Source organism: Varanus komodoensis, unplaced genomic scaffold (genome assembly GCF_004798865.1).
Source record: "Varanus komodoensis strain SLA01 unplaced genomic scaffold, ASM479886v1 scaffold29_1, whole genome shotgun sequence".
In the NCBI taxonomy this organism is placed as follows: domain Eukaryota; kingdom Metazoa; phylum Chordata; class Lepidosauria; order Squamata; family Varanidae; genus Varanus; species Varanus komodoensis.
In genome coordinates this window covers 11,751,093-11,768,634 of record NW_025335759.1, presented here as the reverse complement: position 1 = coordinate 11,768,634, position 17,542 = coordinate 11,751,093, and the positions used below count along the sequence as shown (strand labels likewise).

The 17,542-nt window shown below is 51.7% G+C and overlaps 1 protein-coding gene across 1 annotated transcript in view; it reads left to right on the top strand.

Annotated features, from left to right (window-relative positions):
* The window catches only part of MEIS3 (Meis homeobox 3), a 40,733-nt gene that overhangs the window by 15,470 nt on the left and 7,721 nt on the right, over positions 1-17,542 (top strand). Inside the window, exons 4-7 of the mRNA XM_044434951.1 lie at positions 1,690-1,740; positions 2,719-2,769; positions 5,079-5,228; positions 9,980-10,091. Of these exons, the coding sequence (XP_044290886.1) occupies positions 1,690-1,740; positions 2,719-2,769; positions 5,079-5,228; positions 9,980-10,091 (364 nt within the window). The remainder of the gene's footprint in view (positions 1-1,689; positions 1,741-2,718; positions 2,770-5,078; positions 5,229-9,979; positions 10,092-17,542) is intronic.

The following is a 17,542-nucleotide window of genomic DNA, read 5'->3' as shown; positions in this document are numbered from 1 at the left end:
CCCCCCCCCCCGAGCTTGGCGGGAAGGACGGAACGGAGTTCTCCCAACTGCATCTTCTTGTAATGCGCAGCGTTTCGGGGGGACGTTTCTCTTCCTCTTGAGCAAGATCCCTTGGGAGAGAGTGAAAGGAAAGTCCAAGAGGCCCGTGGAAAGCAAAAGAAAGAGGGAAGGGCGGCCCTTTGGGTACATCTGCCGGAAGACAAGCAGCTCCCGACCATGCGCAAACTTTCTACCCGCAGCCGCACTTTATCTTCCTTCTGGCCCATCCATGCACCATCCTCCCTGGTTTCAGCACAGAGTTGAAAGGGGGATTCAGGCCCGTTCGCTTGAGGAAAGGCCTGCCCTGGTGGGAAAGGAAACCGGGAGACCTGCGCGCTGAGGCGCGTCCACCCAGCTTCCCGCATTCGGGGGCTTCCCTTGGAAACAGCCTCCCGTGCTTGGACAAGCGCCCCAATCTGCTCATGCGAGGAACTGAGCAGAGCCGGAGGGCCGATTTCTTCATCCCTCAACCCAAGTCGGTGCAGAGGGTGGGCCAGCTCACCCGAGTCGCCCCGCAGGCGAAGCAGGCAGCACGGGGGACACCGCACATGCCAAGACCTGTACTGCTGAGTCCAGGCCTTTCTTGGGTTTTTTTTGGGGGGGGGCAGGTGGGCAGGTGACCAAAAAAACCTGGAGTAAAGAATATAGAGTGAAGATACAGCCTGGGAGCGGACCCCTTCCCCTTGCCCTGCATTTTCTCTATCCAACCTCCCCCCGCCCCGCGCCCCCACTGCCGTGAAGTGTATCCTCTGGATCCAGAGCATGTGGAGGGGCACATGACCCTGTGGGGAGAAATGACCCTGGGGGAGACAACCTGGGACAGAGGGCTGGCGTGCCAAGAAAGGGTCCTGCGCCGACAGCATCTCCATTCTAAATAAACCTTCACTCTTTTCACGGCATCGTTTGCGCTATCCGTGTGCCTTGTGTCCATGAGGCAGTGCTAGAAATTAGAAAATTTGCTGGGACAGAGCTATTTTCCTGTGAGCCATTTGCCAGAAAGGCAAACGGGAAATGTGTGGTTCTTTTTCTTCCCCATATATATATATATATACGTACATGTGCCTAAATGCTCAGCTCAGGTGCCCCCAACCTAGTGCTCCCCAGAGGTGCAAAATGGTTTTTCCTGCAGAACTGCTCCACCGGGGCTTTGCTTCCAAAAATCGCATTGTGCTCCACCCAAAGGCCTCACTCAGGTACCAAATTTTTGAATTCCCAGAGTTGGGAACTGAATGCATGAAGCTCAGGCTGGATCTGCTTGGTGCTTTGAAACTGTTTACTGCTGGAATTTTGCCTCTTTCATTCTGTAAAGGAGACATATGGAGGGGAACTGACCTTGCCTTTTGGAAGAGGGAGGAGAAATGTGGAAGAATTTTAAAAGCAAGGGGGGCTGCTGGAGGGAGAAACAGGGATGTCTCCAACTCTTGAAAGTGAAATATACATACTCCTGCCAGCTGAAAGTCTCCTGGGACAAGAGTCGCATGTTTTGCCATTTCTTTACAGTTTCTGGGAAATGAGAGAAACAGATTTTTCAGCGGCGCGCATCTTATTCTTCCTTCTATCATGTTTTCCTCCTACTAATGCGTCTTCTGTTTTCTTCTCTTCCTCCCTTCTTACCCCCCCCCCCCACCACTCCCAAATGTCTATTTTTAGGTTAGGACAGAAAAACCTCTATTTTCTTCCAATCCTGAGCTGGATAATTTGGTAAGGGCACGTCTTTCTTTGCTGCTTTAAAATGTGAATGCTGCTTGTCATGTTTAGAAGACATGCATGGTTCCATGTCAGCCGGGCCCCCTTGCCCCGTTCTCACGGGCCTGCAGGGTTGTCTCTTTCTTTCTTTGCAACGATCCCCCATTCAAACCTGTGTCCACCGAACCCGAGATTATTGGTGTGTGTCTAAGAACATTATTTAAGCCATTGGCCACCAGTGGCCAAATGCAGCTTATGGACCACCCGGGGCCTCTGCAGCTCCTGGGACCTTCCCCTCAGGGACAATGCACTCGGCTTTGTTTATCCTGAGGAGCCAAGAGCCATGAATGCACCAGTGCAGCTCTTGCTTTCTGGAATGACACACCTGGAAGCCTTAGGAGAGCCTGAACCTCTCGGCCTTTCCCTCCTGCATCTGCAAAATGGGCGACTAACAGCAGCCTACCTTGATGGGCTGTTGTGTAGGCACGCTCCCTAATGGGGAATGTGTCTGATGAGAATGTAATGATGGAGAGGATATTTGTAATCAACCCACTTTAAAATCAAGCCCATCTGCAATGAGCACAGCTTCCTTCCTGCGGGACCATGTACTTCATGTATGAACCGCTGTGTGTTACATCTTACCTCTTTCCCGGCTTCGCAGAGCAAAGCAGGGGTGGCTGAGAGGTCTCCCAGAGCAACTGGGACTGCATTCTGCCCTAAGCATGTGGGGTGACATCAGGGGAGGCTGAAAAGCATGAGAATTTTGAGATAACCGATCTGGCAGAGCTTCTGCATTGAATTTGCCTGGGTTATGCTTGAATGTGGACATAAGAAGTCAGTTGCCCACCTGTTTCATGGACTGAGTTTCTGCAGGTTTACTCAGAAATACATCATCGTATCCAGAGAGGCTCGTTCCCAGCATTTGGAAATGCGAGATGGGCCCCGATCCGTTCATCATGCTGTCGCAATGTGTTGTTTTCTTTGCAATTACAGATGATCCAAGCTATTCAAGTTCTGAGGTTCCACCTTCTGGAATTAGAGAAGGTATGGATGTTTGTTTTAAATAATCATTTAATTATTTCTGATGTTGGAAGCAATCCCTGCTCCAGAGGTAGGAGTGCTAACAATACTTTTATTTTATTTTATTTTAATCTGTTTGAGGAAACCAATATTCACCAGAAAAAAGGTACCCAGTGCAAACTCAAAGGCACTGGGCTTCTGGTCTGTGTCTCAAACAAAATTAAAAATCATGGCCTTCCTGGAAGGCAAATTCAGAGGCAGTTTTCTGATGGGCCAGAACTTCTGAAATCCAGACCTGACAAACTGAGGCCTGGTTCTCCCTGAGGTGCAAACCTTGTCTGGGGTGTCAGGGTGAAGGTGTGGGACCGCAGGATGTGCCCCCCCCCATCCTCTCCAGTGAATGAGTCAATGCAGCTAAACCCCCGCAGATAGAAATCTCACATGTGTAAGAAAAGGTTCTTCTTTCCCCTGACATGCTAGATTTCTATTTGACTGGGCAGTTGTGGGAAGGAGGCACCTGCGCTCCTGGGAGCCCCACCTCTGCTCTGATGTGGCACAGCTCAGATGCTGGGTTAGGCGGAAGGGGACTGGTGCTACGGAGAAAAAATCTCTCACAATTTCCCCATTTCCGCAAGGAATGGGTAAGGAATCCATGATACCATCCCTGGCCTCTGCAGGGCCCGACCTTGGCAGGCGGGGGGGAGGGAGGAGAAAGGCATCCTCCTTGCCAGCGTAATGAGCTCGTTACCGTGCAATAAACCCCGTGTTTGTAACCTGATGAAATCCCTTGTCAATGTGATAATTAACCCTTTGATTCGCACAGTGGGCACCCGCTGTGAAGAGTCTCAAAACTGGGGTTTTAATCCTTTTTCCTGGGTAAAGGATGAAAAGCACCATGAGTTCAGAAGAGGGAGCAAGGGCTGGCGCAGGGCGGGATGCTCTGTCGGTTCAGAGGTAGGCCATGGGGAGATGAAAGGACAGCTGGGAGACAGAGGTGAGGGGCGGGGATCGCTGCAGCCATCCAGCCCTGGAGAACGTGGCTCGCAGCTTCGGTCCATGCCTGTGGCATGCACAGATACGGGATGTTCCAGGCTCATCAGTCTCCTGCACATCACCTGTTTTTTTATTAGTTAAATTTTTATTTTTTATTTTTTTTGCTGGAGAGTGAAACTCCCATGCTGGAAGTTGCGGGGCTTTTTTCTGCCTAACCATGTATGGGATTAGGCCCCAAAACAGCATGATGTGAGCAACATGTCCCATGAGGCATCTGTGTGAAAGCTGTGGTTTTAGAGCTCGGGCAATCTCAGCTGTCCTTAACAAAGCCTTCCAAGGTTTCTAGACCTCAGTGTTCCAGGAGAAGCTTTGAAAGCATATTGAAAACTGGTGAAGAATTAGAAATAATAAGGATGGCTGTAACCAAGTTTTATCCCCCAGTTCATGGTTGTGCTGCCATTCCTGGGTTCTCAGTGCTAATTTAGACGGTCAGCAGAATTCAACAGTGTTTCCTGGATTCTGCAATACCTGGCTGCAGATGCGTATGTGGGAATGGTATGTTGGGAAGGAGAATGAGGCCATGAAGGATTGCAGAGTTGGAGGCACCCAGATAGAAGTTCTGGGCCACCAGCAGTGCCGTTTGGTGGAAACTTCTCAGCAAAAGAGTTTTAAAACAATAACATTCTCCATTGGATTGTGCCCTCCATTAATGAATGGGAGGGGGTTGTTTTTCTCCAGCAACATCTTGAACTGATGAATAAAACTGTGGTCAGAGATGGGAAGGCTGGTAATCCCAGTGCCAATGGGCTGTGTATCCACTCTGGATTTTAGCCTGATCTTTAAGGAGCTATCCATGGTGCCAAAGCTTTGGGGTTAGGGCTCTATTTGGTACTGGAGAGGTGTGCCTGGCACCAAGTTTATATTCTTTTCGGTGCCAAGTTAAAACCTTTTTATTTAATTGCTCTTTTAAAAACTAATATTCTATCGTTAACAGTCGCTCTTTTTGTTTTCGGTTTTATATAATCTTTTATGGAATTGGTTATTGCTTTATTGTTTTTAATTGTATGTGTTGTCAGCCGTCCCGAGATGCCGAGGCATGTGGTGACGGCATACCAAAGTTTTAAATAAATACTTGTAGGGCTTGTAGCAGGTCTTGGACCAGTGGGTCAGAGCATGGGCTAGAGAGAAGCCTGTGGCTCTTTCCTCCACTTCAGCTCAAAGGGGGGGGGGGCCTATATATTGGCAACAGCCTCAAATCGGCGAGCAGAAAGTTGGCAGCTAGCGGTTCAGCTGGATGAAAAAAACCAATCCTGGACAGTCTTTCTGTTGATGTGACACAGGTACACGACCTTTGTGACAATTTCTGCCATCGCTACATTACCTGCCTTAAGGGGAAGATGCCTATCGACCTGGTTATCGATGACAGAGATGGCAGTTCCAAGTCAGATCTCGAGGATTTTGGCGGCTCCTGCGCCAGCCTCTCCGACCAGGTAGGGCTCCCGGCCGTGCCATCTTTGGGGGCCCTGGACACAGGCTTCAGTGGCGGCCACGGAATTCTTTGCCCGCAGGACTTCTGGAAATGATCTGTTGGCCCGGGCATGCACAACTTACGCACGGAGAGAAATCACGCCTGTTCTCTCCAGGGCGGGCATGATTTCTTGTACCTGATCCCAAACAAAGACCGCGATGTCGCAAAGTGTTCTTGAGAAAAGGTGGGGTGCTATAAGGATATGGGATGTGGTGTTTCTGTGATGCTGTGCGAGGCAAAAGTGCATTGCACCTCCGGGATGCTTATCTGCAACGGCAGATGTGCGGCTTGGCAGTGGCAGGATTTTCAGAATCACCCTTGCACGCTGAGTCTCGAAGCCTGGCATTGTTAGGCCCTGGGAAGGGAGTGAGATCTGACTTAATTGCACTGTTAATTTTAATTGTGATTTTTGTTGGTTTGTTACATGGGCCCTTTTCTTCTTGTGGAAACACATTTTTATTAATTAGCATATGTTCACACTGGCTATGCGACCTCACTCTTTTGGACTGATCTCCAGCCTGGAAGTTTTGCACTCATCTGAAACACACGCCCCACCCCTGCCTCTGCCCCACCACACCGCGACTTTCACACTCTTTCTGTTAATGTTTCAGAACCGTGTTGCAATATCCAGGGCATAATATTTACTAGGCACGATGAGATTTCCCCCCTTCTGCTCCCCTTCTGGTCCCAGTTAAGAAAAGAACCATCTTCATAGCTGCCCGCCTCACTTGGAAGGGGCTCGTAAGCCCCTAAGAAAAGCTCTGTTGGATCAGACCGAAGGTCCGCTCAGTCCAGCACTCCGTGCCATGGTGGCAAACCAGCTGCCCCGAGTAAAAAATGAAAACACAACCGGTATGCAAAGATGCATTGTCTTGGTATTTAAATTAGGATCATGGCATCAACCTCAGTGTCTTTACATATAAATTAGCAGATGCAAATGTATGGCTTCTGCTTCCCATTTTCATTTCTTCTTTCCTGGATGATGCTTAGGGGCGGTTTTCATGGCTATGTTGCAAGTCCCTCTTTTTCCAGGAGCCCTAGAAAGTGAGTGATGTCTGTTCTTGATGCGTATTTGTCCGCAGAAACACTTGGGTCAAGCCGGTTGCATCTGGCCTGAGCCGCAGCGGCCGAGCTGCCCCCAGCCTGGTGCCTTCCAGATGCGCCCCTGACATCTCCATCCTGGCTGCATGGGCCGGCAGCAGCTGCCCACCATTTCGGGTGGGGGTCTGTCTCCAGGCCCACCTGGGGACACTGGCCGAGGAGACACACCCCTCCAAGGCCAGTGGGCTCCGTATCCATTGCAGCTTTTCTTTTGAGCCTTATAGGAACTATCCATGGTACTGCATGGTGGGTGAGCCTATTTTGGGAATGCTCGAAAGGGAAGCTGCAGCCCCATTTAGGTAGGTGTCCCTGGCCCGCCTTGGATGCGGGCGATTGCGTGGGGAACCTTTCACAGGTGAAGCAGGTGTGCTGAGTCACAGCCCTTAGCAGGATTCTGCATCTCTCTAAATACCTTTTTGACCAGGAGCAAAACGGTGGGGGAAAGAAGAGAGAGAGAGAGAGAGAGAGAGAGAGAGAGAGAGGGAGAGAGAGAGAGAGAGAGAGAGAGATCACGCCTGCCTCCTGACGCTTCCAGCCAAGCCCCTTCCAGCCCTCCGCAACCTTATTTTAGCGAGTGAGGTGGGGGCGTTAATAGCTACGTACAATGCACTGAGCACCTCCCCCCCCATCTTGCCTCCTTCCCGCCCAGTGTGCGCCCATCACTTTCATCCTCCCCTTTCCCATTTTTAAAAAGAACACAACACTTCCACCGGTGCAACATTCATGAGTTTGCAAGAAAAGGAGTCTGGCCCTTGGAAAATAATCGGCCCTGACAGTTCGCTGGTAATGAAGTCAACACGTTCATTTGCCTATAGCCACTTCCCTGCATTTTTAATCTGCCTGCAGGCTATCTGGCTGGGAGCTTCACAGAGCGGTGGAGGGTTTTTTGGGGATGGGGGTGGCCGGTGTTTCAGGGCTGGGGAGAGCGCGAGATGGCGGGGAGGAAGCTGACCCCTCAGGGCCCACAACCTCTCATCTGAGGACTCTTGGCCAAGTGGGAGTCCTGCTGTTCAGCCCTTCCTTCCTTCCTTCCTTCCTTCCTTCCTTCCTTCCTTCCTTCCTTCCTTCTGCACGTTGAGCATTCTAACGGCCTCAAGCCAGCGAAAGGCCGCTTGGTAAAGCGGAAGCCATGGCCATGTTGCTCGTGTGGATTTCCGTGCTGCTTGTCCTTCTCTAATCAGAGGTATAGTGCCATGGTATAGAGAGGTTCTGTATTGGCTCAGCCTTCCCCAACCTGGTGCCCACCAGGTAGCTGAAGGCTCTGTTGGCTCCTGCGGCTGGTGGCTGGTGAAAAAATCCAAACGCAATGTCCCCAAAGCTGGTACAATCTGCTCGTGTTGGGCACGCAACTCCCATCAACCCCAGGCATGGTGTCCCTTTGGTCATCCAAACTGTCAGATTGGATGGGGCTGGTCCAACACTGAAAAAGACAAGCAAATGACCCCCCTGGTGTGGCCGTCGCCACAGTGAATCCACCTGGGGGGGAAGCATTAATATTCCAAATCCCTGCTAATGCGGGGCAGCCCAGGGCTTGGGTTGCTTTTCCTTCCCTCCATCCAAATCGCTGCTCTTTGGAGTGCCAGCCTAGCCGGGCCCGGACTTGCCTCTTCAGCATCCCAAACAGAAAAGCGCCAAGATCTGCTCTTAATTAACTGCCAGTGTTCTACCTAGGCTTCCTAGAGCTGCAACAGCGACCCCCTGACCCCTCCCCTTCCCGCTTATTGTGGGCTACAAGTGTTGGGTTCTCTTTTGAAATCCGCAGCTCCTTAACCCTTTGAACCCCGAGGCCTCTCGCTTGTGGGGCGCCTGTGATCAGCCCTGCCAGGTTAATCAGGCAGGGCATGCCCAGGGCAGGGCAGGGAGGCAGGGGGGTGGCTTTTGTCCCCCGGCAAGTGGGGGGGGCTGCAATCCGAGCCCCTTTGGTAGCTGTGCAGTTCCTTCGAAGGGTGACGCCGAGAGGCCCGGTGTCCCGCTTTGAACTCCGTTCAATTGGGTAAGGGGGAGTCAAAATAATTACAGCCCCAGAGGAGGCATTGTGGAAATCCCTTTTAAACCCGGGCCTCCCTCTTCTAAGGGATTTATGGGGAGGGACGTGGCAGCTTACGCTGGAGACAAAACGGGAACTCTGGGCAACGCGGCCATCCCCAGCCTGGTGCCTCCAGAGGTTGTGCACATCAAGTCCCATCAATCCCAGGCACCTGTGGGCTTCTTTCCTTGCATTTTCAGTCCCCACAAGGCCAAGAGTGAGGACGTTGCATCCAAGAGATCCGGAAGGCCCTGCACTGGGAAAAGCCAGGGTGGGGTTATGGCCACCTTCTCTCCTGCACCTCCAGGCGGGCTTTCCGCAGCCAGGAAACAGGCAGAAATGCCATCGGCAAAGCAGTTGCTGTCACTGAATCTGCTTGCCAGGAAAACCAGATTCACCTGCTGAGTTTCTGCCTGCCCAGTGGGGTCAGGAGCCCATTCCTGGTCTGGGGGTTCCTCTGGGGTTTAGACCTTGTCTTTGTCATGATCTTACTTAGCGGCCCTTGGGAAAATCCACAGCTGAGACAGAGACCTCATAGTGGCCCTACTTTGCAAGGCTGTTGTCAGGAAGACTCAGGGCATGTCTGGGACACAAACTGAAAACTCACGAGCATTTATGGGGGTGAGGGAAGAGCACTTTTCGAGAGGGATGGCTGTGATGAGAAGCTCATGAGCTGGCGACGAAGGAGACACTCGTGTGTCCAAAGCCGAGTGGAGAAAAGGGCTCTCCTTTTTGGACAGCCTTCCAGATGTTTTGAAATCCCATCTGCTGCAGCTAGCTTGGCCGTTACCAGGAATGATGGGAATTGTGAACCAGAGCATCCGGAGGAGGCCAGCTTGAGGAGGCTGCCAGATATTGTCAGTGTTGCCCGCGGGCCAAGTGGCCGTGAGGCCTATTTGACAGTCCGGTCTCCTTTGGGGCAGGTGCCCAGGCTGCCTGCAGGAGCCTCGGAGAGAGAGACGTCCGGCATTCCTGTTTAAAGTGGAGTCTCTGCTTCAGACCTGCTGCGGCTTGAGGTTCAAGTTAGCATATGCATGCGGGTGCCCTCTTTCCCTGCTCCTTCGGTGATGCATAAAGCCATTTTGGCTTTTGCATCGCGCTTAGAACCTGTGAGAACCCTAAGAGAGCTTACATCACTCCCTTCAATCCTCACAACAACCCCCCTGTGAGGTCAGGCCGAGAGTCCATGACTGGTCCAACGTCGCCCAGGGAGCTGCAAGGCCAAGCTGGGACTAGATCTCCCAAGTTGTAGTCCTGCGCTCAGACCACTGCACCATACTGCCTCTCCCTGTTTGCACTGCGCATCATACCTAGCCACTGCACTCTTGCAAAGATACCTCTAGCAGCTCAGCCCTTGCAAAGCTTCTCTGTGCAGCCACGAGGCTTATCTTAATAGCTGGTCATGTGGCTAAGGAAGCACTGGCACACCAGAATTCCTCTGCTGAACCACACGGAAAAGCCCGCCTTTGATCTGCCGCTCTGTTGGCCACCGTTCCTGGGCTATGTGGGGGGAACGCAGGTGCCCAGTCAAGGAGCCTGGTCCTCTTCCCAGCTCTTCACAGCATGTTTGCTCTCTTTGCATGTAGAACAATTCCTGGATTCGGGACCACGATGAGACGGGTTCCACGCATTCCGGAACGCCGGGGCCCTCCAGTGGTGGGATCGCCTCTCAAAGTGGAGATAACTCTAGCGAGCAAGGTAGGTGGCAGGCTCTGGAGAGGAGAGGAGAGGCCAGATTCTGGATTTTCGGCACGTCGGGGACTATGGGTCTCCATTCTTCTGCAGACAGCAGGCCACTTTGCCTGTAGAAAGTACACAGCATCATTATAATTATGATGATAATTCTTTGCATTTACATAACATGTCCAAGCAGGTTTCTGATGGAAATTTGCCCAGGAATGTTTTAATTCTGAGCAGAGTCTCTTTAGAGGAACATAATGTTTCCCCAAATAACCTCCACACACGATTCTCTTTGTTCAGGTAATGGCGCTGCTGAGCCAGGCCTGCTGCCAGGTGCCCTTTCTTTTTTCTTAACTCCAGCGCCGTCTTTTTGGAACAGTGACCTCACTGTGTCCAAAAGGACAGCAGAGGAAGCCAAATCAGAGGAAGGGCGAAAGTTACATTGCCCTCACTCTGCATGGGCAGCGGGCATGCGCTCAGAGCTGCGGTCGGGGGGGGGGTGGATTTTTCCTCTTTCTTTGGTGTCCCCTTTGCCAATCCATCAAGCCAAGGATGCTTTTTGAAGCAGATGAGTGGATTTGAAGAAAGTTATCCTCCCACCTATTTCGCTTAATTCTGCTTTCAAGCGTTCACAGTGAGCTCTGTGCTTTAATTTAAGCTGCAAGTCTGTGCAAGCTCAGATAAAAAAGTCCTACAAGCCCCAACATGCCTCTGCTGGGAATGTTAGGCCCCCTTTCTGTCTGAACGTGCACAAGATCAGGGTCTTGTGCAGCTACACAATTGACCTAGAAGCAGGCAAGTGCTTATGTTTATATTTCAACATCTTTGTGTATGTTTGCCGATCTTAAGGAAACAGTGGCTTTGCTGAGCTTCCTTGGTTAGCTTATAGCTGTGAGACAGGATTCAAACTGGGGGCTTGCAGGGGCCACGCCGGGAGACTAACAGCAAGTGGATGTTCTGAGAATCTTAGCAAACATGAGGATCATTCAGGGCGATTTCTTTTCTTTTATAACTTTTCTTTTATAACTTCTTTTATTTCGTTTCTATTTTTTATTTATTGTATATTATTAATTTTAATTTTATATTGTTATTTTTGTATTGTATTGCATTTTATTGTGTTGTAAGCTGCCCCAAGGCTTCGGCAAGGGGCGGCATAGAAATGTTCTAATAATAATAATAATAATTCAGTTACCCTTTCCAAGATCCTGGATCCTACATAGTTTTTCCCATGTGGCATAGCAGGGAAAGACAGGCAAGGATGAAGATGGGTGAATCCCACCCTTGGGCCATCCAGACAGGGCTCGGGGCAAGAAGGCCCGCTGAAGATGGGAGGGGCTGCCAGTGTCTCCAGCCTTGCCAAATGGCCAAGGCCGGGACCTGAGGGCCTCGGCTGGGGAGATGCGAGTGGAGGCCCTCAATTCCTACTCCAGCCCCCAACACTGGCTTAAAATGAAGCAGAATCGGCTGAGCTTAGCAGGGGCATTAAGTTCAATCTGGTGCTGGACGCTCCCCGTGCACCGGAGTTCTGAGATCATCTGGCTTAAGCTAAGCGTTCCAGGCTGCCCGAGAGTGAAGATTTTGGAAAGAAAACCTCCACCCCTCACAGGGCTTCGTAGTCTCCCCGGCAGGCACTGCAAGCCAATCCTCGCCGGGGGAACTTTGGGTGTGCTCACACCAGTTTCCTCGCTGCTTCCAAAGCCCGGGGGAAGTTGCAGCCGTGTCTCCGTCCACGTGCTCCCCCTCTCCCTGCACATGTGTGGAGGCTGTGCACGGATGCACAGCACATCTGTGTACCATGCGCCATGGAAAGCCGACCATGGTGCTGGTGCTAATTCTAGTGTGTGTGTGTGTGTGTGTGTGTGTGTGTTTTATACACACGCACACATGCACACGCAGTGTTGCTTGGCCTCACACACACAGGCCTCTGCATTCCAGCACTTGCCATCTGTTGCGTAAATACCCTGAGAATGGGGGCAACCAACTGAAGAAAGGGAGAGAAAGGCTGGAGGAGCGGAGGCGAGCTGGCCGGCCTGAAAGCGGGGGTCACTGTGGGGGTCACGGCTGCCGAGCTGCAAGCCGCCCCATGGAATCTTTCCAGGTTCGTTGGACCTTGCGAAGCGCAGAAGTCATTCTCTAGGCGGGGAGCGGGGCAGCGGCGGCTGGGGGGAGTGATTTGTCTGGGAGAACCTGGAAGGGCTGTCTGGACTTTAGAGGTGGCAGGCCAGGCAGGCTGTGGGGAAGGAGGAAAAGGCAGCGCCCCACCAGCAGGAGGCAAGGTGGCCCAGAGAGGGGGCAAAGGCTTGCCGCGGTGGGGGTAACGGAGTGGACTGCCTTTCTTTTCCCTTGGCGTTTTGGCGAGGTCCTTGCACAAGCAGCTTAGTTCTGCTGACTTACTTGCTGAGGCCTTTTCTCCCTTCCTTATTCATTCCGCAATCCCTGCTTTCCTCTCATAAACCCCACAGGGGTCGAAGGTGGAACATAAGCCCTTTGAGCAGGGGCTTAGCATGGCAGAATCTGTGCTCAGCTTGCTGGCTTCTCTGTGCCCTGCAGCACCTTTTGGACTCCACGCCCCACTCTCTGCCCAGCGCTGGCTTTGGGTCTGGCCAAGTTCTCTGCAGCTTCTTGGCTGCAGCGTCTGAGTGGGATGGGATGGACTGGTGTCCTGCAACAGCAGGGGGTTGGACCCGACGGCCTTCGTGGCGCTTTCCAACTGTACCATTTTGTGATTCCATTATCAGACGCTTTTTCTGGGGCAGCATCCGGAACACAAAGACCTGCATTCCAGTTGCTCCAGTCCAAGCCGGTGCACAAACCAGGAGAATATCTTTTCTACTCCTGTGCTGGAAGTCAACCAACCTGGTTCCGTTTCGTTGTGCCTGGCTTCTCAGGCCCCGTTTATGATGATGGCAGGAAGAGAAAGAAGCCAGGCCAGGGCGCCCCCCCTTCCCGCGGCCTCTCCCCGCTTCCAAGCTGAAAGGCAATGTTGCAGGGGTCAAGGGTCAGTGCCTGCTGAATGGGGAAGGGAGGGGCCGCTGGCCTTTTGCAAAGCGGAGCTGGGGGGGGGGGAAGGGGCTTGATGCCCCTCCCTGGCTTCATAGGCCACATTTCTGCCCATTCTTCGACACGGGAAGGCTGCTTCTCTGATTCTCCTGGAGTAGAGCGGATGGAGAGGAGGGGTTGGGGACAGCTCTAGAAAGCAGCTGCCTCCCCCCTCCCCCTCCCCCTCCCCCTCCCCTTCCCCACAATGGCGGGTAGTTGGTGAGACCCATGACCACCGTGCCCCCATGCAACCTGCCGTCTTCTCGACCTGACTCACCTTCCAGATGTGTTGCTTGTGGGGAGTATTTGCAGGGGAGAATCAGTAGGTATAGAAAGGGTGAAGTGTACCCCAGTACTATCTATAAGTTTTCCCTGCAAATTCCACCCCCGTCCCTTGTACGAGTCCTACAGACTCACTTCCACTGTGCACTTCCACTGAATGCTGCACCATGACAGTTCCTAGTTTTTAAAAAGGGGTCTGTCGTAAACCCGGGATTGCCTTTCTGGGTTTTTGTGGCATCTCCACCTGCACCCCACAAAAAGACGAAATAAAGCACACGTGACTGCGGGTGATGAAACACTTTCTCCATCCCACCGGGAGATTTCACATCTTCTATCAAAATGTTTTTGACTTGCGCCAAAATCCCCCTGATGCTTCTGCTGATGCAGGAAGGATCATCCAAATCTGTTCTGAATTTTGCTTTAGGAAAAAATTCCAAGGCATAAGCGAGGTGTGAAAGTTGCTGGCACCTTGACTGGATTGTGCTTGTGACGGCCAAGGCATGCGCCCAGGTACTTGAACACTACTCAGTCCTGGGACTCTGGGACGGTTTTGCAGCGCACTGTCATGTACGCCCACTTTAAGTGTAAGTCCCGTGTCGCAGACATTGGATTGCAGCCTCTTTTTGGGACTGGGGTTTGTGTGTTTTTCTAAGTGCATTAAGCTCCTGTGCTGTTCTCTGCACTGAGATGGAAAGGTGCAGGAATGAAATGGACTGGATCAGAAGCATCTCAAAATGTGGTCAATTACTCCTGCACAGCTTTTCCCTTAGCTCATTTGTGATTAGCTTGGCAACTGGCGTGTTGTCAGGTAAACAGCCCTTGGCGGACTCCTGGGTCAGGGGACGCGGGCATCCCTGGAATTTGGGGGCAGGGGTGAACACAACGCTCCGCCTCTCAGGAGAGACTCTCACATTTATTTATTATTTATTTATGAAAACATTTGTATGCCGCCCCATTCGCCGAAGCCTCAGGGCGGCTTACAACAATAAAATTAAATAATTATAATCATAAATTAAAAATGTAAACATAATACGCTGCTACACCATGGGAGCTCACCGGTTGGAGCTTGTGCCACTTGGGGGAAAGGGAGAATTTGCTGTGGAGAAAAGATCATTTGTATTGGGCCTTGATCTGGTGGAGAAATGTCCAAGGATTCAGCCACTTCTTCCTTCTCGTCCCACGGCCAAGTTTTGCTTGAGTGGCCTTTAGAAAGACACAGTTTCTAAGTCTCATTTTCCTATCTGTCAAAAGAGGAAAAGCTGTGGAGAGAGAGGGATGGAGAGACAGATGGACAGATAGATGCACGTTTCTCTTAGGGCTTCAACCTTTCACCAAGAGATTAGTCAACAGAGCTGCATTCATCAGCGAAGACTAACCATGAGAGTGAAGGACACATTTAAATCATGAGAGAAGCAGTTGAAGGCCATCACCTGTTTAATTTCGGAGGCTAGTTTGGTTCCAGGACGTGACTGCAGTAGCGAACAGGAAAGCGAAAAAAGAGAGATCATCTTTCAACAATTAGTGGTAGCTTTTCATTTATTAAATTGCAAATAATCTCAAAGGGTTTCAGTTTTGGGTAGTGTGCACATTTATTTGAGTTTAATTAGATTGTGCTTCAGTGACTCTTGTCTTTCTTGATTTAGAGGCAGGATTTCTTGCTTTAAGAAATGTGGCAAAAGATAAAGTTGAAGCACATCCGCTTCTCTCCCTACCTAGTAAAATAATAAGATTTATTATTAGATAGATTTATTTATTTGTTTGTTTATTTAGTAAACTTCTATGCCGCCCCATTTGCCGAAGCCTCGGGCAGCTCACAGACATAAATAAACTTCGTTAAAATAATATAACGAATAATAGAATACAAATTAACAGTATAATTTAGAACAATCCACACGGGTAGCACCAGATTCTGGGCCCACAGAACCCCAGATCTGGCATAAAACCTGTGCGAATATGGCCCTTTCCCCGGACAGTGCTTGGTGAGGGCCTGCTGCGCTCGTGCACACCTCACTGCGGTGATGCAGCTCCCGCCATTGGACCTGCAGCCTTTCCGCTTGCCTGCAAAAAGCCAGTGCTGACACTCTTCATCGCTTTCCATTGTTTGCTGTTAATTCATTAATTTTCGCCCCGTGGTCCTGTTATTCGGCAAAGGGCTCCTGCGATATTGCTCGGAACTGCCGTTTGCTCCCTTCTTCCTCCTGGGCCAGAGGAGTTCTGGAAGCGAAGGAGAGTGGGGGTGGACCGAGTTTTGCATTTTGGGGGCTGGGGTGAGCGATCAAGCGGGGACCTGGGCGATGGCTGCTTGAAGCCCCCGACAGCAGCGCGGTCTTTGATGCATAATTTACGTCCCCCTCCGGGCTGGGCTTTTAAGCTGCCTCTTAGCCGGAGGGTATAAAAGCGCAGCAGCTGTTCCGCTGGGTAGGATTGGCAGTGGTGGGGGGGTGGGGGGGGAGGAGGCGAGCGAGGATTTTGTGCTTGGCAGGCGAGGAAGGGGCAGCGAGGATGGCAGGGGTGTTGGGGGGTGCGCCAGTCTCGCCCCGTTTGCTGAGCACTCCCAGGAGGTAGGAGCTCCTCTTCTAAATTGCCGGAGCCCCCATGGAAACAAGGTGGGGCGAACAGGCAAGAGTCCAGGGGGCAGGGGCTGTGGAAAGTTTGGACACTCTGTCATCTATTAGATTTTTCAGACTGCCGTTCCTCCCAGAAGCCCAGAATGGCCTGCATCGCTCTCCCTGCAGTTTTTTATGCCGACAGCAACCCTGTGAGGTAGGCTGGCAGAGAGACAGTGGGGAAGAGAGACAGGCACAATTCACCTGATGAGCATCAGGTGAGCTGATATTTGACACTCTCCAGCCCTCCAGGTGTGCCGGACAGCAACTCCCATCATTTCTAGGCAATACCACTTCTGGCCAAGGATGATGGGAATAGCGGTGGAAACCATCTGCAGGGCACCAGGTTCGGGGAGGCTGGATCTCCCTGTCTGAGCCCCCTCCGGCTCCATGCATTGCTCTGTTTCTCCTGGGTAGCTGGACGTGGTCTGCTCAGGCTGATGGGATTTGCAAGACATTGACTCCTTAGGGCGACACAATAACCCACATGTGAGGACTGAGTGTGAGCTGTTGTTGAAGCACAGCTTTATTGTTCTTTCCAGACAAGTCATGGTTTGTGAAGCACAAACAGCCCATGAAGGGAAACCGTGGGTTGTTCTCGGCTTGTGAACTGTGGGTTGCTGAAGTGGCGTTGGAAGTTGACCCTCTTGGGCTGCAGCCCTGAATCTTTGCTTTGGAGCCCCGAATCTCTGGAAGGCCACCTGCCCCATCACCCTGTTGTCCAGGGCCACTTGCTGAAATACGGGTCCAGGAGGGCTGACCATCTCGGCAGCATCAGACCCCCCTGGATTAGCCAGCCCCTTGCCCCCCTGGACTGCCTCTTCGGGCGCTCCTCTCCTCGAGTGTCTCTGCCTGAGGTTTTCTTCAGAACTCAGAAAGAAGCCTTCCTCCCACCTTTCTTACAAAAAGGCATGTCCTTAGCAGACAGACAGACAGACAGACAGACAGACAGACAGACAGACAGAGGGGCATGTGCATTTTCTCCCTTTTTGTTTTTCTCTTGGAGCTTTTCACTGGCACTGCCCCCCCCCCGGTGGGCTGGTGACCAGGGGTCTTTATCTCGACTGGGTTCAAGATACTCACGACAACCCAAAGCAAGGAAGCGATGCGTGTGGATCCCAGGGAAGGCTGCAGGATGCCTGCTTTGCATGTGGATGGTTGTGGGTTCAATTCCCGGCACCTTGTGATAGGGTAGGAAGGATTCCTGCCTAAAATATCCCAGATGGGCCAGGCTCAGATATATCAGTCAGCAGCAAATATAAAGAAGAGGAAGTGAGGAAGAGGACCAGGGAAGAGCAAATAGCATGGGCCTAAGAAACTTTCTTCCCTATCTGGCCCTGGCTGCTGGCGCCAATATTGGTGAGGTGGGGTGTTCTACCTGGGTCACACCTGGACTGGGAAATGAGCTGTCCATGGTTCAGAGCCTCTGCTGTTCTGATTGGAAGCTGCCATGGAGACATCACTCACCTGCATGGGAGCGATCAGCCTACACCTGCCTGTAGGTCATCAGCAGAAGCCCTTCTCACCTGTCCACTGTCAAGG